General features: G+C 44.4%; 2 protein-coding genes, 1 long non-coding RNA gene and 1 other non-coding gene across 9 annotated transcripts; 3 read left to right on the top strand and 1 right to left on the bottom strand.

The window, feature by feature from the left end:
- Nucleotides 1–462: 462 nt before the first annotated feature.
- On the top strand, nucleotides 463–1,366 carry LOC103640674 (uncharacterized). Its single transcript, XR_559813.3, has 2 exons — nucleotides 463–597; nucleotides 1,053–1,366. It is a non-coding gene; the product is annotated as an uncharacterized lncRNA (long non-coding RNA).
- Nucleotides 1,367–5,325: 3,959 nt separating this feature from the next.
- Nucleotides 5,326–5,399, top strand: TRNAV-CAC (transfer RNA valine (anticodon CAC)). The gene has a single exon. It is a non-coding gene; the product is annotated as a tRNA-Val (tRNA).
- Nucleotides 5,400–7,589: 2,190 nt separating this feature from the next.
- LOC103640673 (disease resistance protein RGA5) lies at nucleotides 7,590–14,126 on the top strand. Of its 2 annotated transcripts, XR_002265622.3 has the most exons (5): nucleotides 7,590–8,748; nucleotides 8,873–10,826; nucleotides 10,943–11,141; nucleotides 11,248–11,296; nucleotides 13,702–14,102. XR_002265622.3 is itself a non-coding variant. In XM_020545768.3 (4 exons), the coding sequence occupies exons 1-3, from the start codon at nucleotides 7,898–7,900 to the stop codon at nucleotides 11,257–11,259; spliced, it is 3,132 nt and encodes a 1,043-aa protein (XP_020401357.1). In that variant the 5' UTR covers nucleotides 7,590–7,897; the 3' UTR covers nucleotides 11,260–11,296; nucleotides 13,702–14,126. The 2 variants fall into 2 exon arrangements, 1 of the variants encoding a protein (XP_020401357.1); XM_020545768.3 differs by having other exon boundaries at nucleotides 8,873–11,141; nucleotides 13,702–14,126.
- An 837-nt stretch (nucleotides 14,127–14,963) lies between these two features.
- On the bottom strand, nucleotides 14,964–25,188 carry LOC103640671 (LINE-1 reverse transcriptase homolog). 5 transcript variants are annotated; one of them, XM_035963282.1, is made up of 9 exons: nucleotides 24,842–25,188; nucleotides 24,662–24,749; nucleotides 24,509–24,584; nucleotides 24,164–24,263; nucleotides 24,010–24,061; nucleotides 23,432–23,569; nucleotides 23,256–23,343; nucleotides 22,252–23,171; nucleotides 14,964–19,131 (listed from the first exon to the last, which is right to left on the bottom strand). In XM_035963282.1, the coding sequence occupies exon 9, from the start codon at nucleotides 18,646–18,648 to the stop codon at nucleotides 15,121–15,123; it is 3,528 nt and encodes a 1,175-aa protein (XP_035819175.1). In that variant the 5' UTR covers nucleotides 18,649–19,131; nucleotides 22,252–23,171; nucleotides 23,256–23,343; nucleotides 23,432–23,569; nucleotides 24,010–24,061; nucleotides 24,164–24,263; nucleotides 24,509–24,584; nucleotides 24,662–24,749; nucleotides 24,842–25,188; the 3' UTR covers nucleotides 14,964–15,120. The 5 variants fall into 5 exon arrangements, 4 of the variants coding, with proteins under 4 accessions (XP_035819175.1, XP_035819174.1, XP_035819177.1 ...); XM_035963281.1 differs by having other exon boundaries at nucleotides 20,191–23,171; nucleotides 24,842–24,944; XR_004853091.1 differs by having other exon boundaries at nucleotides 19,054–19,113; nucleotides 24,842–24,944.
- Between the last annotated feature and the right edge of the window lie 1,414 nt (nucleotides 25,189–26,602).

Raw genomic sequence — 26,602 nt, 5'->3', positions numbered from 1 at the left:
GTCGAATCAAGACCCCGCCAGCCTTTGGCGACGCGACCGCTTCCTGTCGCCGCATTGGAGCCGTTGCAGCAGGCGGCGGCACGTGGCAGGTGGCCAGGTGGGCGGAGGCCATCGCCATGGATGCAAGCTCTACTGCTGCAAGCCTGCAACGGAAGAGGGAAAAAAAATTGGGCGCATCCGGCTACAAATCAGAATGTTTGCAGCCCCTCACAAAAAAGAGGATAAGTCTCACCTGCAGGTACAACAACACAACGTAGGTGGAGTCTATCTTTTTTTTGTGAGAAGGGCTGCAAACATTCTGATTTACGTGTGGCTGCACCTAATTTTTTTCGGGAAGAGGACGGGGCAGAGGAGTTTTGTGCTTTCCACGCGAGCTTTCTCGATGGGCTCGCCTGCAATGGGCTACCTTCCACGGCCCATTTACATGTATGTATATATCCATACCCTGATACCCAACCCAGCAAGTGGAGAAATTTGCCGTTCCAACTTTGTCGCGGTTCTCTCTCACTGGCGGCGGCGGCGAGGCCTCTGCGTCTTCCAGATCCCTCGTACGGGAGGGAATCTCCGCAGCCGAGCGGAGCGGCGGAGGGGAGGGAGGTTTCGTACAACATTTCCCCCCCCATTATTTTCTTATATGTTTGTGGGTTTCGTCCTCCATTCGTTACGATGAAATGGTCTGATGCTAAATTTGGGTTTCGTTCTCCATTTGTGGGTCTTGCAAGCTGTCCATGTAATTTCTGCATATCCCTGTGATGAGCATTTTAGTAATCTGAGAGTGCTCACGGTCACTTGGTGCTCCCTCCTCATCGCTCACGATGGGAGGTTGAAGGAACCAATGTCTCTGCACTACATTGCTGAGATGTGGCGTTCTGAGGGATCCGACCGAGTCGTTGATGGCTCACATTTTTTTTTTACTTCAAGAATTTATCGTGATCTTTTTTTTGTTGTTGTTGCTGAGGAAACTGTGATCTTTGTGCCTGAAAACATGGCACCAAAGTTTGCTCATGTATTGTGTGCCTCAAAGATGACTGTATGTCTGTATCTTGATTCAGGTGTGCCCTATATCCGTACGGTGTACGTGCATGTGCTGGCGCAGCAAAGCGACAGCTCTCTCGAAGATGACGATGTTTATGCTCCCTTTTGGACGTTGATATTGGAGGGCAAGAAATACAATTGAGTTGTATACCAAATCAGTCATGTATTAAAATGAGATGTAGTTTTAATTCTATTGTTTGTATATTGTTGGGTTGTACTTTAGAATCGTGCGTTCTAATTCCACGCAATATAAGAGAGCTTTGTATGTATTAGATGTAATACTCAAAAGTGTAATAAAAGAGGATAGAGATAATCTCAAAAGTTTGTGGTCTCTACTATTCATCACATGTGATCAACACTAGTGAAAAGTGGATAATTAGAACAAAGAACACATAAATAACCTGTGCATCATGTTGGATTTATTTTGTGTGCATTTTGTGACAATATAAAAAAAAATGTGACAAGAATTGGATTAAAGTCCAAAGTAGAATGTGACATCTAAAGGAAATCCTAAAAAGAAAAGAGAGAGAAAGAAAAGTTTATGTGAGTAAAAAAAATAAATAAATAATATAAAATAAATAAATAACATATTATTTCTACACTAAAGTTTTAAGTGTACACCTGACTCATGGGTGGAACTCATAAAAAGATTCAAATTCAAATTCGAATTCAAAATAATTGTGAAAGTGAAAAACAGAAATTAAATTAAAAAAAAAGAGAAAGTGATGAGAGCAGACCTACGTGGGCCAAATCCCAGCGTCCGCGGCCCACTCCACCTTTTCTCTCGCGCGCCAGCCCATCTCGTCGCTCACGCGTGGCCCACTAATCTTATCGCCATGGTACGCTAGCGCCTGGGTGCTCGAGCGCCGACTGGTGGGGCTGCCCTGTCAGACTCACCGCCGCACGCGTGTGCTCTCCATCCCCAGCGCTGTGTCTGCCAGTGGGGCCCACTGGCCAGTTGCTTTCCCTGCGCCTATCGTCCTGTCTCGCTTACAACTGGGCCCACCCTGTCGGAATCATCCCCTAACTCGCGGATGGTTTGTTGCAACAACCCGCGCCTAGCCGCCGGGAATGCCGGGTCGCCTCCTCCGCGCTCGGGGGATTAAAAGCCGGAGCTCTTGGGCCTCACGACTTCTCTCTTTACTCTCGCCTCCTTCTCCCATCGCGAGTTACCCAAACGCCGTGGCTCTGCGCTATCGCCATACACGCCGGAGCAGGAGCTCGCGCCGCTGCCTTGGTTTCCTCCCTCCTGCTCTTCCCGGTGTCCGCACAGAAGAGATTGAGGTTCGCCAGCGGGTGGTGGTTGCGTGCGCTCGCACTCCAACACTTGGGGGTCACCGGAGTTTGGTGAATTTCTCACCGGAATTCAGTGGCGCCGTGAAGCCACCTATCGGCGTGAACCGGATTCCCCACGGCACCATCGACGGTATGATGCTACCCATCCGAGTCATGTAGTCATCCGCATAGTGTAGGACCTCTCGGTGTTCGATTCTGAGCGCATTTTGGCGAGTTGGTCGTGCGCCGGCGGCGTGCCACCGCGATGGGCGGGCGGCGCTACCTCGGGTGGGGTCGGAGGAAGAAGAGAAGGGTTGGCCGTTAGATGGAAATCGGACGGCACAGAATAGATCAAGCGGGAGCCATGGATCTCAGATCATGCGGTTGTGGTTATATCGGGGTTCATAGAATCTGGGCCATCGGATTTTGATCCCACGGCCAATAGCGCATACCGGTTCGTGGGGCGCCAGATCTAATCCTTGCCCTCGATTCTGGATCCTGCGGCTGATATCTCCCTGTACCCCTTCGCCCAGGCCTTTTTGCACATAAGCCCCTCGGTTTACTTGAAAACAACCCGCCGTCCGTTGTGGGATTTTCTGAGTCTTGGGAATGTTGCACCGTAGCCCCTGCACTTTCCATAATTTGAGGCCTAGTCCAGACAGTGAGAAAACTTATAAAATAAATTAAGAAATAGATTTTTATGTGTAAAAATAATCCTAGAACTTGTTTAATCCATAGAAAATCCATTTTTAGTCCAAATTGATCCATTCCACTTTCTAAATTTTTGTAATTTTATTATCTATCACATTGTGCCTCTGTTTTGGCATGAAAGACTCATTAAAATTTATTTCCCACTTAATCTTATATTAAATGCATAAAACATTAGAAAATCCATAACTTAAAATATATAACTCCAAATTTAATGATTCCAGTTCCTGTGATCATATTTTAATGTCTAGTTTATTACTGTATATTCTATTTGCATATTTGATGTGATGTTAATTTATGCTATGCTATGTATGTATTGTATTTATGCGAGTAGACGAGCAAGCCACTGTGGAAACTGAGGTTCAACAAGTAGAAGTAGCTGAGCAGGAGCTCGTTGAAGGCAAGTTGTGCCCTTGATCACCTCTTTTACCCATTCATATTCTTATTATTCATAATGGTCTGCATAGGTTAATTTTGATGGGACCCAATAGGATACCCTAGATTTTGACTATCTTTATACCTTGCTTCACCACTGGTTTTACTACTAAGTTTTTGGGTAGTACAATGGATTTGGGTATAAAGATATTTATCACTCATTTTTACACTTGTTATTATCTGTTCATTATTTTATGTTCATGATAAGATCATTATGTTAATGGGAACATGGAGAACCACCCGAGAAAACAGTGCTACCACAAGGGTATAATGGGACGCCCTTGGCTGATTAACTAGGAAAGCTAGTGGAGGGCTACCTTACCTGAAAGGGGCAAGGGCAGTAGGGGAGTGGTCAGTGTAGGGAGGTCCTTGGGTTGATTTTGCTGCGATGGCGGTCAGGCAAGAACCCTGCACTGGAGCTTCCTATAAACTGTAGCGGGTAGTCTGAAGCTAGTGGAACTTTGTAAAGGCCTCGTAGTGGTACCCTGCCTCGCTTCCTAGGTAGAGGTGTATGGAGTCTGATCAACTCCGTGGCAAATGGGTAACACGACTTGTGGGTAAAGATGCGCAACCTCTGCAGAGTGTAAAACTGGTATACTAGCCGTGCTCACGGTCAAGAGCGGCTCGGACACTCACATGATTAATTTATGGAACTTAAACTTAATTGGTCATATCATTGCATTTGGGATTATTTTACTATTACTTTTATTTATTATTACTATGGTTTGGTATTCACTTACACTTAGTAACTGCTAATAAAATTTTGACCAACTTATAAAAGCAATGCTCAGCCTCAGCCTTTATTTCATTGATCCGCCTTACACTTCATGAACTCCCACCTTTGGTGAGTTCATGCCACATTATTCCCCACGACTTGTTGAGCTATGAACGTATGTGAGCTCACCCTTGCTGTCTCACACCCCCCACAGGAGAAGAACAGGTGGTTCAGGAGGAGCCACAAGGCGAGGAGTATGATCTGATCTAGGTGGCGTTTCTCAGTTGACATCTGCGCCGACGATCCTTAGTTCGTTTTATATTCATTATTTTATTTTGTAATAAGTCTTCCGCTATGTAATAAATACTCTGATGTTTTATGACATTTATCTCTATACACTCTGTTATTATATATGTTGTCTTCTTTGGCGCATGTATGAGATGCACCCGGCTTTGTTCCTTAAAAACCGGGTGTTACATTAGAAGAGTGAGTTTCTAGTTATAGTCTAATTCTAATAAATTAGATCTCTAATTCCAAATATCATATCAATTATATGTGCAACCGAACAACAGAATTTTGGAAATCTAATTCCAATTTCCAATCCTGCGCTCCATCGAAACGGGATACTAATGCTTCGCAAACAATTGCACCATGGGATTATTATTAAACGATTATATTACAGTATGCATTTGATAAAAGCATTCTTCGAAACTTGCGCAGCTAGCCTTTTTGAAAGTTGTTGGGTAGCTTATTGAAAATCCTTTCTCGTCCAGCTAAAAACGCAGCCTAATCAGCATCTCATCTCTGAGCAAACCGATGAGCACGTAAACTGTCATCAGATCAGACCATGGTTATAGAAAACAGCGTTGGGACGAAAAAGTTCAAGTGAGCCAGTGCTCGGGCTTGGAGATATGTGGCCCAGGCGCCCAGCAGGCAGGTTGGAGGAGTTGAAAAGAGCAGAGAAATTACAAAGGAATCAATCGAAGCTGTGCCCCCTTTTTAACTGGATGCACGATTAAGACCAAAGTAACATGTGCAGTGCAACAGAACAAATGCTAACAACAAGTGTGGAGAGGGCTAATGGTATCCAAACAATTTTAAAAGTGCTGCAACTGTGTACATGATATAAGATAATGTAGTTAGTAAACAATCACAATGTCTGGGTGGTGTAGTTGGTTATCACGTTAGTCTCACACACTAAAGGTCCCCAGTTCGAACCTGGGCTCAGACATCTTTTTGTTTTGTTTTTATCACGACTGCCGGCCATCCAAAGATTTACATTGCTCACTGGCATTAGTCTGAGAGGAAGGAGAAGAGAAAACACATTGTTGTGCGTGTCCACGCCATGCTTACAAAAGACTTCTTTTCATTGCCAGCAACCATCGTCCCAAACAACCTTGAGATAACTCGCCAGCCATCTTTACATCTCTTTTAATAGTTTTTGGTACCATGGCTGGCACATCTCTTTCTAATCCTCTATCATCTCACCAACACAACCAAGGACAACAAATAGCAGCAATCTTTATTTCCATGCATCCAACCATCAACCACCATGCGAATATGCTAGCACGGATGATGTTATTACACAACAAGCAACTTCACACGTGTCTCACTAATTCTAGGGCAAGATATCTGCATAATCCGCATACTGAATTTTTACTCTACAAACCACAAATCATCCATACCATTCACTGAAATAGTATGTAATGTCGTACGGACTCAGAGCGGGTGAGCCTGAGTTAAATTCACAGGAACATGATGTAAGAAGGCAGCTCCCTTGCATAGTATATCATAGATGATGCACTTGAGGGTTAGAATGGTTTAAATTTGAATAAACTAGCTTACTATACACATCATTTCTCCTGTAACATTTAGGGCCGGTGAGACAAATTAATATTCAATGACTTCATGAGGTTCATATTAACTCGAGCAATTAACTCGAGCTATGCAGCCACGGTAGGATCTTGGCTCCTACCAGGCTATCACAAAGGGGAGACCGGGCTCATCAAGCGTGTCATTCGCTCGCAGAATCGCGTCATCGTCGAGGGCAAGAACTTGGTAATTTGCCGCCCTTATATGTTCTTCCCCAGCCTGACCTTTGGAATCAGGGCAGCAGATAACAGTATGTGCTACAAAGGATTGATACCAGTTGCACCATTTGCCATTTTAGTTCGCTTTGATTGGGCTGTATCGGATTTAAGCAAACCTGCTCCACATTGACATCGTGCTCCAGGTGCTCACTGAAATGACCAGACCAGGCTAGTGTGGCTAAAAGTTGCAGTCATGTAAATTCCCAGACCATTGGCAATTGGAAGGTGGCCTATCATGAATTGATTTGAATTTTTTTGAGGCCCAGACTTCTAGTAGGGCTGCACTCTTGTTTTCAATAATTGTGATGTGTGCTCAACCTTTATCCTCGTTTCTTTTTCGAGATGGATAAATGTTTCCATTAATACATTGATCCAGACAAATCGCTGGACACTAGTAGGTTACAGACCCAGGCAAATGGTCTTGCCACAGCAAAGGACCACTTTTACAATGTGCTGATTGAGCTTGTGCTGAAGAGAAGCTACGATGATAAAGCTGGAATCGGCATGCCCGATCTATAGCTGCAGTTGGTGGTGCCAAATTCAGTACTCCCTCCGTTTCTTTTTAGTTGTCGCTGGATAGTTTAATTTTGCACTGTCCAGCGACAACTAAAAGGAAACGGACTAAAATGAAACGGAGGAAATACTTGCGACCGTGTCCTAGTGTTGACGGTTTTATGGGGTCAATGATTATTTGTTGTACAATGTGTTTTCCCCTCGTAATAATGGCAGTGTATGTAACGCGACTAAAAGAGTCTGAACTGAACATGTTATGTTATCTTTTATTTGTCCACAGGAATGCATTCTTGGATAAGAAATGGCAAGATCTGTATGTTCCTAGTAACATACCCCACCTATGAAAAGAGACAAAGTGTTTTTTCTTGCAGGAATGCATGACGTGGCGCAGTTGCAGGTTAATACTCAGCTGCTAGTTTTCAGTACTAATTGAGCCAGGAACAGAAGGGGGAGAGAGCGAATTGAGTCAGTACGAATTGCAGGTTAATACTACTGTTGCTGCTGCTGCTTCTTCAGGTGAACACTCCTGGTCCTGGCTGGTTCTCGCTCCTCCTCTGCTTGTTCTTGCTCTTTCCCCAATCCCGGAAGAGTGCAGGCTGCAGAGTGACCCCGGCACATTTGATCAGGTCTCTGACTTGGTTGCTCCAAGAGGATTAGCAGATAGGTTCAGTTAAAACCTTGGCTGTAAAAATACAATCTGTACTGTTTAGATTTTTAGAACTACTCAGGAAGATATATCCAAAATTTCTCTTATACCAGTGGTCCATACGTGCAGATGTTTAGCAAATACAAGTAAACATTGAAAAACAACTGGCGCCATTACGAAGCTGCTTCGTCATTCTCCATTATGTTATAGAAAAGACATTATTTTACATCCGTAGTCGCACGCACCTACCATCTGCACCCAACGAGCATGTACTATTATTATTTTCCTAATCCTTCTTGGCCCCTTACACAGCTGCTTCGTCATTTCCAGCCATATGCGTGATGACAGCTCCTCCGTCCTTTCCAGCCATATTCGTCCACCACCACATCACTAGTCTCACTCTCACCTATAATATATCTGCACCCAACGAGCAGGTACCAAGCAATTAGCAAGAGAAACACAAGGTCGAGGTGGTGAGGCATGGAGCTCGCCTTGGGGGCCATGGCCAGCTTGGCCCCTAAGCTAGGCGACCTGCTCATGGAGGAGTATGTCGTGCAGAAGGGCCTCAAGCCCGACATCGAGTCTCTCTCCAGGGAGCTTGTGATGATGAACGCCGCTCTCGTCGACGCGTCCCGGGTTCCACCTGACCAGCTCACCGAGGTGGAAAAGCTCTGGGCACGCAAGGTCCGGGACTTGTCGTATGACATGGAGGACGCCGTCGACGATTTCATCTTGCGTGTGGCTGGTGGTGACGACTCTGCCGACGACTCCAAATTCTTCAAGAAGACCCTTGCCACGGTCAAGGACGTGATGTCGATGAAGAAGTTCAAGGATCGGCGCCAGATCTCCGACAAGGTCAAAGACATCAAGAAACTCTCCAACGAGTTAGCTGAACTTCGTGCCAAGTACACGGTAAGGGGTGTGGGTGCTGATCTTGCCGCGAGCACCGGCATCGACCCCCGTGTCATCAATCTGTACAAGAAAGAGACAGATCTCGTTGGCATCGAGGAGTCAAGGGACAAAGTCATTAGGATGCTGTCTATGGGGACCAAAGATGATGATGCACATGAGTCCCATCAGGATCTAAAGATAGTGTCTATAGTCGGGGTTGGAGGACTAGGTAAGACTACTCTAGCCAAAACAGTGCATGACATGCTTAAGAAGCAATTCGACTGTTCGGCTTTTATTTCTATTGGTAGAACTCCTAATCTGAATAGGACATTCGAGAAGATGCTATTGGAACTCGATCGTGAGCATAAACAAGTTGACATGGCCAGATGGGATCTAGAACAATTTAAAAACGAACTGGATGAATTCTTGAAGGACAAGAGGTACGCCCATGTCATTCATTCTCCGTCTAGTTTTAGTTCAAATGTTTATAGCTTTATATATATGGCGACCAATTAATTTGCTAAGTTATTCATAGTTGTACTCTCTTGTGTCAATTATATATAGGTACTTGATCGTTGTTGATGACATATGGGATGTTGACTCATGGGAAGCGATCAGATATGTCTTGAAGGACAATAATTGTGGAAGTAGAATAATCATGACTACTCGCAATTCCGGGGTTGTCACTAAAGTAGAGGAGGTTTATAGATTAAAACCTCTTTCTACTGAAAACTCCGAGAAATTGTTCTACAAAAGAATAGAGAGTCAGGAAGGAGAAAGCCTTGATGGTGAACTCTCTAGTAAAATCATACATAAATGTGGCGGCATACCATTGGCTATCATTGCAATAGCTAGTTTGTTGGTTGAAAGATCACGTGAGGAGTGGCCAGAAGTGTATGACAAGATTGGTCTTGGGAATGAAGACAATACAACAAAGATAATGTTATACAGCTACTATGATCTGCCTCCTTATCTCAAGCCATGTCTGCTGCAACTAAGCATATTTCCAGAAGATTGTTTCATTGATACAAAAGCTGTGATATGGATGTGGATAGGTGAAGGTCTAGTCCATCTTGAGAAAGAGGAGGGTAGCCTATTTGAGGTTGGAGAAAGATACTTCAAGGAGCTGGTGAATAGAAGCATGATCCAGCCGATAGAGGAAAAATATCATTGGTTTGTAGAAAGGTTCTGTATTCACGACATTATGTTTGATCTCATCTGTAAGTTGTCCAAGGATGAAGACTTCATTACCCTTAGCGGGCAACATTCATCTCAGTCACTGCAATCTCTGTTCAATCTGCGGTCAGACTGCAAGCTACGTCGGCTGGCCGTCCGAAATCAACGTGTGCAGCGCTTCCCTGAAGAAACCATGGACATGCCAGAGGTGTTGAGATCACTTAGCATTATAGATTGTAATATTGAGGTTATGGCCCCAATTGATAGCTTCAGGGTTTGCCGTGTGCTGCATATAGAAAACAACTACGTACCCATCAGCCTAAAGCATCTAGGGAAGCTGTTGCATCTCAAGTTCCTAGAGATATTTGACACGACTATTGATGAGCTCCCTAGAGAAATTGGGCATCTGAGGTCTCTTCAGACACTGGTATTAGTCAGTACTGGACTAGACGAGCTGCCAGTGGCTGTTTGCTCGCTTACACGGCTCATGTGTCTGATAGCCTATGGGTTCGAAAGGTTGCCAGCTGACAGGATAGGGAACCTAACGTCCCTGGAGGAGCTACAACTACATAGGGTGGTTGGCCGGAGTGCCACCCAAGACCTAGTGGCAGAGCTTGGCAAGCTGACGAGGTTGAGGGTGGTCAGAATCACCTTCTCAGAGCAGCTAGAGGAGAGCTCGCAAGAAGCATTAGTGCAATCTCTGTCCAATCTGCGGTTACTCCAGGAACTAGTGCTTTTTTCTGAAATGCCAGAGCGGGGAAGCGATATGTGGGGAGACTGGGAGCTACCAAGGCAGCTCCGGCGCCTGATTATTGAAGGCATCGTCTTCTCACGACAGCCTCGATGGATCAACCGCTCCTGTCTGCCACGCCTCTACTCCTTATATCTGATGGTGCACGCTGTTGAAGCACAGGACCTAGATAATCTAGCGAGGTTGCCAGAGCTCCAGTACCTCATGCTATTTGGTTTCAGCTGGCCTCCAAGGTATACTGTTGGCCCAGACGACTTCAGGAATCTAAGGTTCTGCGAAGTGGGCACAACGTTCGAGTTTCGTAAGGGCGCCATGCCAAGGCTTGAAGTGCTGCGATTTGGAGTTTGTGTGCCGTTCGAGCAGTTCCCAACGAAGGATGTGATCGAAGATCTTGACTTCGACCTGGATAACGTCATTTTACTTCAGCAAGTCAGGGTCAAAGTCAACTGTGCAGGTGCTACTGTCACACAAGTGGAGGAGGTGGAGGCCGTGGTCATGCGTGCCGTGGAAAATCATGCCAACCGTCCAACCATAAAAATGGATCGAGTATATGAACAAAATATCCTATCCGACGAAGAGCGGGAGGCTCTGGTGAGGCTGTTCTCTTTGAATATGTTTGTGTACTTCAATTCTCAGCTTCAGCGACACATTGAAAAGGATTGCTGCGTGCGCACGATGAAGGATAAATCTGATGCTTTCTTCATCAGCCAGCTGCGGAGGTATCGACATCTTCAGAAAGCCATTATTTTCATCGACTGTTCGGGTGCCAGCATGTGTGAGGTTCAGAAAGTGGAAGCAGCTTATAGACATGCAGCCGAGGTTCATCCGAACCATCCAAGTATCGAACTTATCAGAACAAACACCGACGGAATGGCCTCCTCCTCATCTGACCATCCCAACACAGAGGTTCGTCCTAGCTGCTTGGAATTTTCTTTTTTCAGTAATTAATGGAAACCTTAGCTTTGACGGTATAACTTACCACCAACGCTTATTTTTCGTTCCCAAACTCCAGCCCAGGAATTGATGGCTCGGTTTGTCCAATCCTTCCAACCCAACAGTAGGTACGTGTGCATATCCATCTATACTCCAAATTAATTTTATTACTCTATCCAGTTATCACGTTTCAGTGCCATGTGTAAGTTTCAGTTTCTTGCTGTGTTCTCTTTTTCTCTTGGAGTTGTTGCATCTTAAAATTTCAAGCATCTCTTTTTCTCTTGGAGTTGTTGCATCTTAAAATTTCAAGCATTGTCATTTGAGAACATAATCACTTATAGCTTTTTGGTAGACGCTCTATGAGTTTTCAGTTACCGGATTTACGCTCAGTTTTCTTCTTCTAGATTAAAGGCTTTCACCCGGCTTTACTAGGAGGCCACTAGGAACTAACTATTTTAGCCAAACCAGCCACCAACCACTCGACAGAACACCTAAGCAACACCTCTAAAAAAAGAACAGCACCCAGAAAAATAGCTAACTAGTTCAGTAACCAAAGGATAACCAGAAAAATTAATTTTATTACTCTATCCAGTTATCACGTTCCAATGCCATGTGTAAGTTTTAGTACCTGCTTATTTTTCGCTTGCAATTGTTGCATCTTCAACTCTTGCTTATAACCTCCATTATTTGTCTGTCCACTTCACCAAGAGACAGACAATCATAGCTCTAACCTCCATGAAGCCTAAACCTCCAAACTCCTTGGGTCTGTTTAGGGCCTCCCACCTTGTCATGTGATACTTCCTTTTCTTGCCAGTTCCATAAAAAAAGATCTGATTGAGTCTAGCATCTAGAAATTCTCCTCATACAAGTGATAGACCCCCACTGTGTTCATAGGAATGCTTGACAGGCAGGATTCAATTACAGTAGATTTCTTTCCAGAAGATAGATGTCCACACTGCCAAGTACCCAACCTCTTCTGAGTCTTGTCACTTACTTATTTCTTCTGTGCTTTAGTCACTCATAGGAATCTTCAAATATTTGATAGGAAAAATTTCCACCTTGCAATGAAGAAGTTTAGCTATCCTCTCTTTCTCCTGATCCTCAGCCCCAACAACAGAAACTTAACACTTCTCAAAGTTGATTTTCATCCCCGACATTGCATCATAACAAGATAAAATAACTCAAGGGCTGATTTGGGGGATAGGGATCACAAGGGGATCTATGGGGGAGGAATTCCCTTGCTATTTAAAATTGAATAGCAAGGGGATTCCTTCTTATGGATCCAATCATGATCCCTGTCCACCAAATCAGCCTTAATATTGTTCAGGTTATCTTTTGAGTTCTGTAAAAAATGGTTGTATCATCATCATATTGCAAGTGGGTTAGACGTCCATCAACTAACTCTGAAATTAAGCCCTTTAGCGGACAACCTCTTCTAGCTCTAGTAAGGCAGATAAAGCATTTGACACTAAGTTGAACAATAAAGGGAAAAGAGGATCCATCAGACCTTTAAAACTTCTAAAATAGTCACCTCTCTTACCACTCAAATCAATAGCTAGTGTCCCACTGAACTGCCTGTCTGGTCCAACCTGTCCATATATTAGAAAAAAAACATTTTCTTTGAAGTACCTCCTCCAAAAAGTTCCAATTCACCTTATCATTTGCCTTCTAAAAACTCAAGCCTTAAAGTAATTCCAGAAACCTTTATAGCTCTTAACTCATGGAGAACATCTTGCAAAAGTTGTCTGGTATTTGCTTATCACTTGATCTGCTGCAACTGTTAACCTCAGATTAAGCACTTCAGTAAGGATGTTATAGATCACATTCAGTAAACAAATAGGCCTATATTGTCTAATAGAGGTGGCTGGCTTGCTCTTAGGAAATAGGATAATAACTCCATAGTTCTAGCTTGCCTGCATAGCATAGCATTTTCTTAACGTCACCACCTATCAGATGCCACAAAGGCTTATTTTTTTTACTGTAAATCCATCAGGACCAGGAGCAGTGTTATTCTTCATGTAGTTTATTTCTTTTCTTTTGAAACAAAGTTTCCAAATACTTTTTAAGCTACTTTGGTTCTCATTTCAGTTAGTAGACATCAAGGTTTGGTACAAAAGCTGATTTATAGATTACTTGCGTTGAATAGCTAACCAACTAAAATGCACCACATATGCTAATGACACCGATTTCCTTATGGTACCCTGATAAAAAGCGTGCTGCTTTTTAGAAAATAAATGTTAACATGTTAAGTGGTCTGATAGGTCCTAAGATGATTTTAAGTGAAAGGAACTAATCAAAGCAGCAAAAGAAAGAAATATATCATATACCTGGATGGTAGCCCATGTTTTAATCTTGTAAAAGTGCTTTTACTAAACTGAATCGTTTTGGATTAGACATGTTTATTGGCCAAAAAAAAGACTTGTATCATTACTCTTTGCTTGAAGAAATTCTGTGATCGCATTTTTTCCTTTACATGGTTGCTCCATCCTTTGCATTACAACTTATTTACTATATATACAAATCAATATTTCAGGTAAATGTGAGTTGCTTAAGTACCAAAGAGAGAGGTCCTGTTCAGCAAGATGATTAGAAGCATTGGCATGGCTTGTTAATTAGATTCGCGGTTCTTAGTCTAAAATCACATTGAAGAGGGAGACGGACCCAAGTGATGCAGTTCATGTGTTATCTGTATCAATCCCTATTTTTATAAGCTGTCATATATTTTCTCGAAACTATCTTCTGTTGATTTTGTGTGAAGTGTACTTTTAATGGCACGGGCCACGTATTTCCTTGGAAACGACCATGTGGAGTTATTTTTTCCCCCATTTTCTTTCCTGAGATGGGCTGTGTATTTGCTTGAAAGATAAGGATGATATTATCTTTGTATTTGAACTCTAGATGCTTAAATGAAGTGATCATCCTGGATGGAGATAAGTATGGTGTGAACCCAATTCTCGACGCCAACGTGTATGGGATTTTGGTGCAAGCTCCTGTAGCTCGTCTTTGTTATATATCTATGTTGTTCACAATCCGCCTAATTAGTTACCCGCACTATCTCATCTTGGATCACCGCATACGTTGATTTTGTTTGAGATTATATTTGGTTACTCGTATGTGGGAGTCATAGTTTGCATGGATGGATGCAAAATAGGTTATTTTGATACTATTAATCTGTATTCACCAATACGCTCAAAATTATCGTATCTGGCCGGTCAGAACAGCACCAGTCTATGCAAACGGCAGTGCATAGACGCGCAGCACATCCAATGAGGTTGAATATATGCAGGTTCATCTAACACGAATGATGAAACTATATGCAGGTCAGCAGAGGGTTGCCTGGCGCAGCATATGGGTATCTGGCTTGTTTTTCTACCGGTCTGGTGCACGGCGGCCAGCGCTGTGTATTTGCAGGAAGGCAGTGACCACTGACCAGTGGACCGAGTGAGTGTAATGTGTTCCTAATTCCTTCATGCATTGCGCCACACCACAACCTCACCGTCACAGGCTCACACACACGCCGTAGTAATGAATAGTGTACCGAACAAATCTGGATATTGACCACTGCGCAGATCTGGTGGTGCCGCCGAATGCACGGGTCTCTGGAGATTGAAACAGATTGTAAGTGTCTTCGAGATACTCTCACGTCGAATGAGATTGAAACAGATTGTAAGTGTCTTCGAGATACTCTCACGTCGAATGATTGGGATGATTCGCATGATGGATTGATTATTAGGGAGCTTAAGTTCCTGATTTTGTCATGTTTCAATGATGTTTTTTTTTTGAAAGGGAGAGGCAAAAGAGTTGCCTTCCAATATATTAGATAATAAGGAGAAAACACTGTACAAAAACTGGCACAAAAAAGGCGCCAACACCAAAAAACACTAGACAATCAAACACCTATCTAGCACCACTGAATAAAAATCTAACCCTCTGGCCAGGCCCTCAGACATTACTAGTATGCCAGACCACTACCCACAAGATCTTTCACCATCTGCACCACTTGATCTGACGTTCTCTGTTGACCCTTGAAAATTATGTTGTTTCTCTCCAACCATAAGCTCCACCAGAAATAAAATAGAAGGCCATCAAAACTTTTTCTTGAATGCTTGTTACAGAGCGACCTCAGCCTGAACCACCAATCGCTAATAGTTCCCGTCTTTGAAATCCCGACAAGGAACCGGAGATTAGCCCAAGACAAAATCCTGCTCCACACTTCCATAGCGAAAGGGCAATCCTTACAGAGATGCGACACTGTCTCCAAAGACAAGTTGCAAAGAGAACAATTAAGATTGCAGGGCCATCCCCTTTTTTGCAAATTGTCAGCGGTTAAGATTTTGTTGTGCAATAAAGTCCAAACAAAGAAACGACACTTAGGTTCTATTTTTGCTTTCCAAATGGGATTGAAATTAATTTTACAGAAAATTGTTGAGAACTGAATTTTGTAAGCACTGCTTGAACTGTATTTCCCATCTGCCGACCATCTCCAAGAAATGGTGTCGTCGAGATCGTTGAGGCTGTGAGTGCTGCTGATTGAATGCCAAAGTGAGACGAATTCTCTCACTTCCTCATCCCGAGTGAACGGTGCACAGAACTGTATCCAGTAATTATTTCGAAGAGCCTTGAACACCGTGATGTTTTTCCTTCTTGCTTTTTTGTATAGATTTGGTGCCATATTCTTTGGAGCCTGCCCTTCAATCCAACTGGAACCCCAAAAATCCGCCAACTTCCCATTACCAATAGTCACAATTGTTGAAGCGTTGAAAAGATCTACATCCACCTTGTCGCACGGTAATGGCATGCCCGCCCATGCCTTTTCTTTAACCGTCCACCGTAACCACAACCATCTTAGTCTCAGCGCTCTCGCAAAACGCTCCAGGTCCAAAACTCCTAGACCCCCCCTATTCTTTGGCAAACAAGTTGTGGGCCAATTAATCAAGCAATGACCCCCTCTGCAAGAGCCTGGACTATTCCCTTTCCAAAGAAAGCTTCTTCTTAATTTGTCAATTCTTTTAAGAAGCCATTTTTGCGCCGGAAAAATCGTCAGATGGTAAATAGGCTGAGCAGAAAGCACCGCTTTAACCAAAGTTTCCCTGCCTGCCTTAGAGAGCAACCTGCCTTTCCATCCTGTTAGCCTGTTAGTAATTTTATCAATTAAAGGTTGAAAATCCACTCTTCTAACAGTCCTGAAATGAAGAGACAGTCCAAGATACTTCCCAGGAAATTTTGAGTATTTGCCAGGAAACACCTCCATCAGATCTGGCCAAAGAGTCTCGGGATAACGAATTGGGAAAATTTCAGTTTTATCAAAATTGATCTTCAGCCCAGAACATCCTTCAAAAACTTCCAGGATCCTTTTCAGAGCTTTCAAATCCTCTTTATCTGCTTTAACAAACACTCCTGCATCATCAGCATAAAGAGAACAGTGAAGCTTTGCCGCACGTGGTAGAACCCGCCCCATAACCCCAGCATCTGCCGCCATCTCAATCATCCTCTGTAGCGGGTCCATAGCTAAAATAAACAGGAACGGGGATAGCGGATCTCCTTGACGAACACCACGCATGTGCCTGATTGCATTTGTTTGTTGACCATTGATAAGGATTTTGGAGGAGGAAGAGCTCAAAATTGTGGCGATCCAATTCCTCCACTTCTGAGAAAAACCCAAGGCTCTTAAAACCTCTAACAGATATGCCCAGTTGACGGAGTCAAACGCTTTAGAGATGTCAAGCTTGACAAAAAGCGCTGACTGTTTGCTCTTATGGAGTTTCTGAACAACTTTTTGAACGTAGAGGAAATTATCATGAATTGAACGTTTCTGAATGAAAGCGTTTTGGGCTGTGGAGACGATCTCGTTCATTCTTGGCGCAAGTCTATTTGCTAAAATCTTGGTTAAGATTTTCATAAAACTGTTGATGAGACTGATCGGTCTAAACATGTCAATCCTGTCAGCCCCTTCCCTCTTTTGCAAAAGCGTGATATTTGCCTCATTAACAAGATGCAGGCTTTTGCATCTATGATTATAGAAATCATGAATAGCATTGTATAGATCATCCTTAATCAGCTCAAAGCAACACTTATAGAATAACCCTATGAACCCATCTGGACCAGGCGCCTTTTCAGAGTGCATCCCCATAACCACATTTTTAATCTCATCAACGTTGATCGCAGAGTCCAGATCTGATAACTCAAAAGGACTATAGCCTAAGTTGTCCCAACGAACAGCACATTGTCTAGCACCCGTCGTGCCAATAACTTGGGAGAAATGATTATGGGCCTCGAGTACTTTATCTTCCTGACTAGTGAGCAGTCTGCCGTCTCGAACCAGCAATCTGATAAAGTTTTTTCTCCTTCTATTATTTGCCATTAAGTGAAAAAATTTTGTATTTGCATCCCCCAGGCGCATCCAAACGAGTCTTGAATGTTGCTTAGCTCTTGCCTTTTGAACTGACACTAATCCGAGGATTTTCAATTTAAGGCTTCTCCTGAATTCAAGCTCATCCCCAGAGAGCTGTCTGGATTCCTGTGCTTTCTCAAGGAAGGTAAGGACAGTCTGAATGATTGCTAGTTGCACTTTAAAATTGCCAACAGTCTTTCGACTCCAGGTCTTTAGAGCTTTAGCCGTACGGGCCATTTTCACATGCAGCCGAAGAATGGCGTCTGAGGAACTAACACTAGACGCCCACGCTCGCTGAACCACCTCACTGAACCCATCTAATTTTGTCCAAAAAACCTCAAAACGAAATCCTCTGTAGAAACCAAAATCCGAGCAACCTTGCATAACTAGAGGGCAATGATCCGAGGTCATGGACCCAATAGCTTGCAGATTGGCCTGAGGAAACTTATCATGCCACTCCGTAGTCGCCAAAAATCTGTCAATTCTAGACATCGAAGGGTCGTCTTGTTCGTTTGACCAGGTGAATAATTTACCATTGAGATCAATCTCTAAAAGCTGAAGGTAGTCGATAGTGTGATTGAATTGTCTTAACACTCGTCTATTTATTGGACCTTTGTTTTTCTCCCTTGCTCTCCTTATCATGTTAAAATCACCTAGGATCAACCATTCCGGCTTCATCAAATTTCGAATATTGCGCAGCTCTGTTAAGAAAGACATTTTCTCGGTCACAGGTTGAGGACCATAGACTCCTGTAAGGTCCCACGCCACATCGGATAGGCGGGAGCAAATCCTAACCGATAACGAATATACCGAAGGGTATGGAATGGAAACCATCTCAAAAAAATCCGCATCGCAAGCGATTAGAATCCCACCGGAGGCTCCAAGGGATGGCAAATGAGCCGTCTGAGCTGCTAACTTACACCCCAGAGTTTCCTTTAATAAGTTACAGGTCCAGCTCATAATCTTTGTTTCTTGAAGACAAACAATAGTTGCGCCAGAAGATAGGATCAATTGTTTCACACTTTCTCTTTTGGCAGGGTCATTTAGCCCCCTCACATTCCAGGACAGAATACAACAGTTGATATTCATTAATCCAAAACAGCTCCACTAATTAAAAAGTTGTCACACATGGGGAACACAGGATAGGAGAGAAGAACAGGAGCCAACCAGGATTCCACCATCCGTAACTTGCTTCCAGAAGCAAAAGACCAGCGTCTTACAACAGATACTAAGACAGATAGAGACACCGAAAATACCAACCAAAGAAACAAACACCGCTGCCCAGGCAACAACCTGGCACACGAAACAGCCAGCAAAAGAACCTGGGCGACCCACAGGCAAGTACACCAGCGACACAACATGATGCACTAGAACTACCCCCACAACTCAAATTACAACTTATAGCATCTCAGAAGCCTCGATAATAGGAGCCTTGAGGGGCGTCACCTTGCTGCCCTTCTTCTTGATCCCTTCCTTTTCCTTCCCCAGAGTTGCCAGCTCCATAATTGCCTCCATTTGTTCCTTGGTCAAAGGCCTAGAGAAATGCCTCGCCAGCTGCTCAACCAAATCCACCTGGTCATTAGAAAAAGAAGTCTTTGAATTCTGAAACTGAGATGAAGCAGAATTGTTTAACTTAGCAACTAGAATTTCTTGAGCTTTAACTATGGCATTTTTATTTTTCCCAATCTTCAATTTTTTCTTTGCAGCCAATCTAGCACTAGATCTCTTGCCGATAGGAGAGGGGACCACCCCCACATCCCCACCAGGCAGCACAGACCCCCCCTCTGCCCTGAGCTTTGGTACTAGGCTATTACCAGGCTGAGATCGAATAAGAGGTGGTTCAGGATCTTCAGAGATAGATAAAATGAAATCTTCTAGACTCTTGGTTGAGGTATCTGGAATGCCGCAAGATGGATCAACAGAGGCTAATTCTGGATTTAATAAACTATGTGGCATGGCTGGTGAGCTAATAAAGTCTGAGTGTTGAGGATCATGAGATTCTAAAATCAACATCTGATTTGAAATAAAAGGGGCTGTTGTCACCCTTGCTGCCTCAACCAGTTGCAAACTTGCGTTACTGCGCGGAATGACTGAAGTATTATTAAAAACAGCATGTTCAGAGTCCATAGACAACAGCTGGTTTGATGATTTAAGAGTTGCTGTCATCCATTGTGTATCTGGTAGTTGAGAAAAACACTTCTGAATTTTAAAAGAAAAAGATTTCAGCGAGGATGGGAGTTGAGATTTATCTGTCAGGCAATTCTCAGCACTTTCTAAATCTTGGCTGATATTATCGGATGAATCGCGGATGGGTGAGGCAACCAGCCTACCAACCTGATCAACACCAGGATCATTAACCTCCCCTACGCAATGAGGCTCTAAGAAACCAGCTAGCAGCCCAGGTGACGTGCTGGCCGGTAGAGCAGCTCCCATCAGCACGCCAGAGCCATCCACCAGTGCACTGGCTAAACGATTGTGAACAGCAACCTCATTTGTGGAGACAGCTGGGGTACTGGCCGGTAACACAGTGCCCAGTTTGTGCGGGATAACTCTAGGGGAATGTGACAGCACTCTGTCTAAACTTTTGTGGATTGAGGTGAAAACAGTAGAGAGATCGACAGTATTGTTTACCTTGCATGTGGTTGTAGCAGGGCTGCGCACAGGTTCCAGAATAACAGCGCCCATCGAACCAGACCTGTCACCAATATCCTCAGCTTGCCCACATTTATCCTCCTGCGGCCAAACAGCGGTAACGATGGGGTCTGCAAAAGAAACAGATCGGACCTTCACCTTGGGTACCCAGCGAGAAGACAGCTTCGACTCCCAGCCATGGCGACGAAAGGGAGTTAAGTGCCGCTGCTTGTCATTGGAACTGTAACAGTCGTCCATGCCCCCTCGACATCGCGACGAGCGCGCCCAACCAGACAAGCTGCGATGACGGCGGTTGCCGCAGCGCCTGCTACGCTGAAAATCCCCATCATCATCATCATCATGACCCCAGTCCCGTCGCGCAATCTCTCTTCCTCTAACAGCTTCCACCCGTTCTCTTTTTTCACCCACTGAATCTGGGGCGCCATAGCTCCAAATAAACTCCATGCGCTGCTTGCGATTAGGCGGACCCCCCCTGGAACCCCTCCCACGGAGGAAAGAGAGATCCTCCACCACCTCAATGTGGTTGCGAAGAGTGTAAACATGTCCAGCTTTCAGATCAGCAGGGGCATCTTGCTGAGCACCAACAAGAGCTAAGGGCGTGCTGATAGGTGGAAGTTCCCTGTCTGGTTCTAAAACCGTAAGCAAGACCTCTTTAGGAATGTCACACGGGTCAGAGCACCAAGCCCATAGGTCAAAAGACCTGGTACGCTCCCTACGCCTTGTGCGCTCTTGCACATAGTGGATTGCACAACTCTTGCCCAAGGCCTTTGAAGCCACATCTTCCCCCCAACAGTGCACCGAGATCCCTTCGACCCGGACTTTAACTCTAAATTCAAGGTTTGTTTTTCTAGCGTAGCTGTCCTCAGACCAATCCCCAAAATGGAAAATTCGACCACGATATGAGACAGATCTCCTATCCAGCGCCCACTGCTTCGACCTAGGGTCCGAGAAGATGATAAAGAATTGCTCAGGGAAATGCTTGACCAGTTGATACTGACCGTGTTGTAAGCTGAACTTCTCCCTCAGCATATCACCTGCGGAAAGAATGTCAACCTCGTGGCTGTTGCCGTCGAAGGAGCAGACGACGGCCGTGTCAATCAACTCATCTCTCCGGCGACGAATAGAGCCGGTCGCCGAGACCGCACAGAAGGCGCGCGCTGGCCTCACACGAGGGTCACCAGGGTAGCGTGCCTCCATACCGTGGTCTTCCAGAACAGCCTGGAGGTAGGACTTTTTGGTCGATGGGGGCGGATGACCAAGTGAGTTCACATGAGGCAGATCCTGATACTTATGCAGTTTGTCTGGCTTTAGCAGCACCTCCTGGTAGGTGGAACTCTTAGATGCGAGCACGGCTGGTTCAGGGAAGCATTGAGCAGCATTGAATGTTCTCTGGCTGACTTTTTGGTTGCAATATCGCGCCTTGTGCCCGGATTGTAAGCACTGCCAACAGCGCGTGGGAGCCGAGCAGCAGAAAGCGAGATGAGCCGGTGAGAGGCAGTTGTAGCATTTACCCTTGAGCTTCAATTTGAAAAGATTGGTGCCCTTCACATCCAGTTGAAGATTTCGTGGAGATCTCACAGGATTCTTCAATGCCTTGCGCCACCAAAACCGCGGCCGAACAACCTCCCATCCCCCATCGTTGACCCCGGTAGCGGAATGGAGAGGCATTCCACTCACGCGCGGCGCAGCAGAGTCATCAGTAGCACGACGACGGGACCGAACGCTGCCCGACTTCAATGCCTCATCCTCCACGCAGGTAAACTGGAAACACGGCGAGCAGACTGCATCACAGTCGGATGATTCAGCCGCCTGGATTCGCAGCGCCGAAAGCAGACTATGCGGATCTTCAGGCAGCACCGGCGTAGAGCACTTTTCAGATCTGGAACTTGAAAGTGAAATCCTCCTGTGATCAATGCCGCCCGCAACGGCCCGCTGTGGATCTGGTTGAGGAGAACCGAGGAGGAGAAGGTCTTGAACGCTCGTGGGGGGCACATCACTGCGCAGAGTTTGCCCGCCAGAGAACGAGCGCTCAGCACTTACCGGCTCTAGAAGAGGTTTGGGCAGAGGACCGGACACCGAGTCCGCCGCGTGGAGGGACGACCCGAGGCCACCACGGAGAGGAGCGCTAGCCCCGCCCGCGGAGAAAGGACGGAGCACCCCCCGAACCGGATGCGGGCGACCAGGGCTGGCGGCGGCGGCGCCAATCGCCCCCAGGGGCGCCATGAGAGGGTGAAGTGTACCACCGTTGCCCCTCCTGTACATGTTTATGAGATAGATCATGTTTCAATGATGTTAAGGTGTTGTTTGCTCCTAGAATATGTAACAAGGTAGCACATCATCTTGCTACTATTGGTTCTGATAGTCAAGAGTTGATTTGGTTGTATAATTTTCCAGACATTGTATCAGATTTGGTCGCCAGCGATTTAATGTTGTGCGAAGGTTAATGAAGTTTTCATATTGCTATCAAAAAAAAAATTGACAGCAGTGACCATCCCAGATTTTGCATCTGGTGATGGTGGTAGAGAGAAGGCCTCCTCGGTTCAACCCGTGGGGCAATATGGCATGCTTCTGCCTGCTGGAGTTCTAAAATAATAAAAAAAACTAGCGTGGGCGATCTGGAGATGACTGTCCAAAAGGGCGATCCATGTATGGCCAGAGGGAAAAAAAACCCCGGTAAAATCAGCATAAGCATACATACATATCCAATCAAACACATCTGGAGATGACTGTCCAAAAGGGCGCCATTTCTCGAGCCACAACGTCACAATGCAGCAACTCGAGCTTTGCATTTCTCCTAGCTGCAGGCACATCGAAGCGTTCGGTCTTCCAAGTCGCCAGCAACATTCAGTCCTGAACCAGTGAGGTAACTGGAAGTTTCAGTCGGCAGGAGGAAACTTACACTGGATTCAACGAGGACGAAGTATCAGCGGATACGTACAGCACCAGCCACTGCTCCAACACTGCATAAGCGGTCAGAATCAGAACCACATGTGAACAAAAAGGATGCCACTGTATTAGAAACGAATGAACCCACGATATCTTACCACGGAAAGCAATGGCCCCTGCTTAAACTTGCTATGAAAAGCAAAGGCGAGCGGCTTTGCTCCTTCTCCAGGTCCCCGGATGAACCCACTAGTCGTCAATTTCGACGGATTTAGTGGTGATTACCGAAAGACAATGGAGCACAGTTTTACTGTAAAAGAAACGAATCTGCTCTTACACTAGTGATAGTGAGACGAGTGGAGATCTCCGCACGTCATATATCGCAATCAGGCCACGGTACATTTCGTTTCCATCTCTGAACGACAGTGCCAGACGTTCCCCTGAAGCGTCCCATGCTAATTTCTCTATGCCTCGGCTATACGAACCAGTCAAAGCATTCATTAATCATTATTGAGTGGAAGTAAGATTCTGTGTTATTATAATGGATGGATGGATGGACTTCCAAAAAAAAAGTGCATTTCAGAATGAAAGAATGTGGTGCGCGACAGCAGACAGCGGATTCTGAAGACAGAATTCTAAGGAAATTAAATGATTTTATGCCTTTTTGGTTGTTTCATGTGAGCTTTTCTTTCCTTACAACCCTACAAACCTATGGTCCTATGCTATGTAAATCAATAACAACTCCTGAGCTGAGTCCCTTCACAAAAGTTACGTCAGCAATAAGTTACCCCGTTCATTGCGAATGGGGTTAGTTAAAAAAAGGGTCAACAGCCAAAATTAGTGTGCAGGAGGAGAAAACTGTGTAGTATAAAATGCGCATGAGATCAGAAGCCACATTAATGCTTCTGTTGTTACCTAACAATCAGGGAGGAAATTTCTGGAAGTTCAACTGGTAGGAGGTGAGCATCTGAAAGATATAAAGAGCACAAAACAAACGATCAGAATTTAGACAAATAAGATAACAACAAAGCTTTAGCAACAGAGTATTTGATTGGTTGCTTTTATATACCTAAAGATGGTGGCTTCGACGAGAAGTGAATTGAACCAAGCGTCATCGAGTTAGAAAAGGATAACAATGCAACTCGACCTTCTGGGTCCCAATTTGCTCCCTGACAGCAACCCAATAAAGCTAAGCAAAATTGAGAAGAATTTTAGAACTATCTACTATATGTGGTTTACAGGGCCAGTGGGCACATTATTTGTGTAGCCAAATAGAGTATTGTACTCACTTCTTAACTAAGGACTGTTGTAAAATTGTGCTCCAGCATAAGAACAATAACAGAATATTGCAATGCAAAAAAAATGATGTCATATGTTCCAAAAGCAGGTATTTGTGACTTAAGATATCACTTACAGACACATATCCATTAGACGAAGACCAGGGTTCTGAAGTCCATGTGTTTGTCTCCCAGAAGTGAAAAGTACCATCACTAGCAATAAATGAAATTTAAATATTTGGAAATATTATCGACAAGAAATAAAAACGAAAAGTGAACATTGACCATACAATTTAGCAACTAGAAGGTAATCTCCACTGGGTGACCACCGCACTAATGATATATTGCTTAATCCACGCCGTATAGGAGTTCCCAACCCTGAAGCAAAAGGAATGTGTCAAGATTATAGCCAACAATTCTGTATAAATGGGATTGACTGCATGTATTGAGAAAAGGACTGGTATACATACCTTGAGACACATCCCAAATTGTGAAAGATGAACTATTACATGAGGCAGATGCCAAGTATGTGGAGAGCAGTCAAGGAAAAAAATATTAAATGAAGTGATCATCCTGGATGGAGATAAGTATGGTGTGAACCCAATTCTCCACGCCAACGTGTGTGGGATTTTGGTGCAAGCTCCTGTAGCTCGCCTTTGTTATATCTATGGTGCTCACAATCTGCCCCCGATTAGTTACCCGCACTATCTCATTTTTGGATCACCCGCACTACCTCTGTTTGGTTCAGTTTTTTTCTGATTAGTTTTTCTGAGAATCTGGCTACGTAGAAAATTTGGATATTATTAGGATTACGTGCGAAGAAAGATAAAGTTGTTCATAGGGCTCAAGATTTAGAAAGTGACGGATTTCTACTATTGCAACGACTCAACCGATTATATGTTTATGTTGATTTTGAATGGTTTTTACACAAACGAATTTTATAGAAACTAACTAAAAAGCTAAGTGTTTCGTAGTTCGCAGCAGCTTTTAGTGGCCAGAAGCTGCAAAAAACTGAAACAAAACCATTTTGATGGTATTAATCTGTATCCATCAATACGCTCAAAATTATCTTATCTGGCTAGCTAGAACGGCACCAGCTTGTGCATAGACGCGCAGCTATCCAATCTGGCTAAATATATGAAGGTTCATCTAACACGAATGATGAAACTATGCAGGCGGTGCCGGTCAGCAGAGGGTTGCCTGACGAAGGAGAAGAGATGCAGGCTTTGCTGGCTCTGGAGTTCGAACGTGTGGCAGAGATGTGAAGCAAAGATACAATACAACAAGGTCTGCCGTCTGCGTAGTAGTACCCGAGTCCAGATATCCATGCTAGTAGAATTTTGCCACAAACGTCCATGATGACTTGTGCACAATCCCAGACCAACGTTGCGCAACTAAGATCCATGTATGGCCAGGGAAAAAAAAGAAGACCCGGTAAAATCAAACACAACTGGAGATGACTGTCCAAAAGGGCGCCATTTCTCGAGCCACAACGTCACAATGCAGCAACTCGAGCTTTGCATTTCTCCTAGCAGGCACATCGAAGCGTTCGGTCTTCCAAGTCGCCAGCAACATTCAGTCCTGAACCAGTGAGGTGCTACGCTAGACAACGAGAGAGAACTAGTCAATACGGTAGGTAACTGGAAGTTTCAGTCGGCCGGAGGAAACTTACACTGGAGTCAACGAGGACGAAGTATCAGCGGATACGTACAGCACCAGCCACTGCTCCAAGACTGCGTACGCGGTCAGAACCACATGTGAACAAAAAGGTAGGAAAAGCAAAGGATGCCACTGTATTAGAAACGAATGAACCCACGATATCTTACCACGGAAAGCAACAAATAAGATAACAACAAAGCTTTAGCAACAGGAAATTTGGACAATGGGTTGAGGCAAGGAGACCCGCTCTCTCCCATTCTTTTTAATGTAGTAGTGGATATGCTTGCTATTCTTATTAATAGAGCTAAAGCAGATGGTCAAGTTGACGGTCTAGTGCCACATTTAGTAGATGGAGGGCTCTCTATTTTGCAATACGCAGATGACACCTTGTTGTTTTTTGATAATGATTTAGAGAAAGCAGCAAATCTGAAATCGCTTTTTGTAGCCTTTGAGCAAGTCTTCGGTTTGAAAATTAATTACCATAAAAGTGAGCTATTCTGTTTTCGTAAGGCAGTAGAGGAGGAACATCAATATCAACAGATTTTTGGCTGTAAGAAAGGAGTACGTGTTTA

The sequence above is a fragment of the Zea mays genome, chromosome 10, assembly GCF_902167145.1.
Source record: "Zea mays cultivar B73 chromosome 10, Zm-B73-REFERENCE-NAM-5.0, whole genome shotgun sequence".
Classification (NCBI taxonomy): domain Eukaryota; kingdom Viridiplantae; phylum Streptophyta; class Magnoliopsida; order Poales; family Poaceae; genus Zea; species Zea mays.
Note: the sequence above shows the minus strand (reverse complement) of the source record. Positions and strands in the feature narration are given on the sequence as shown.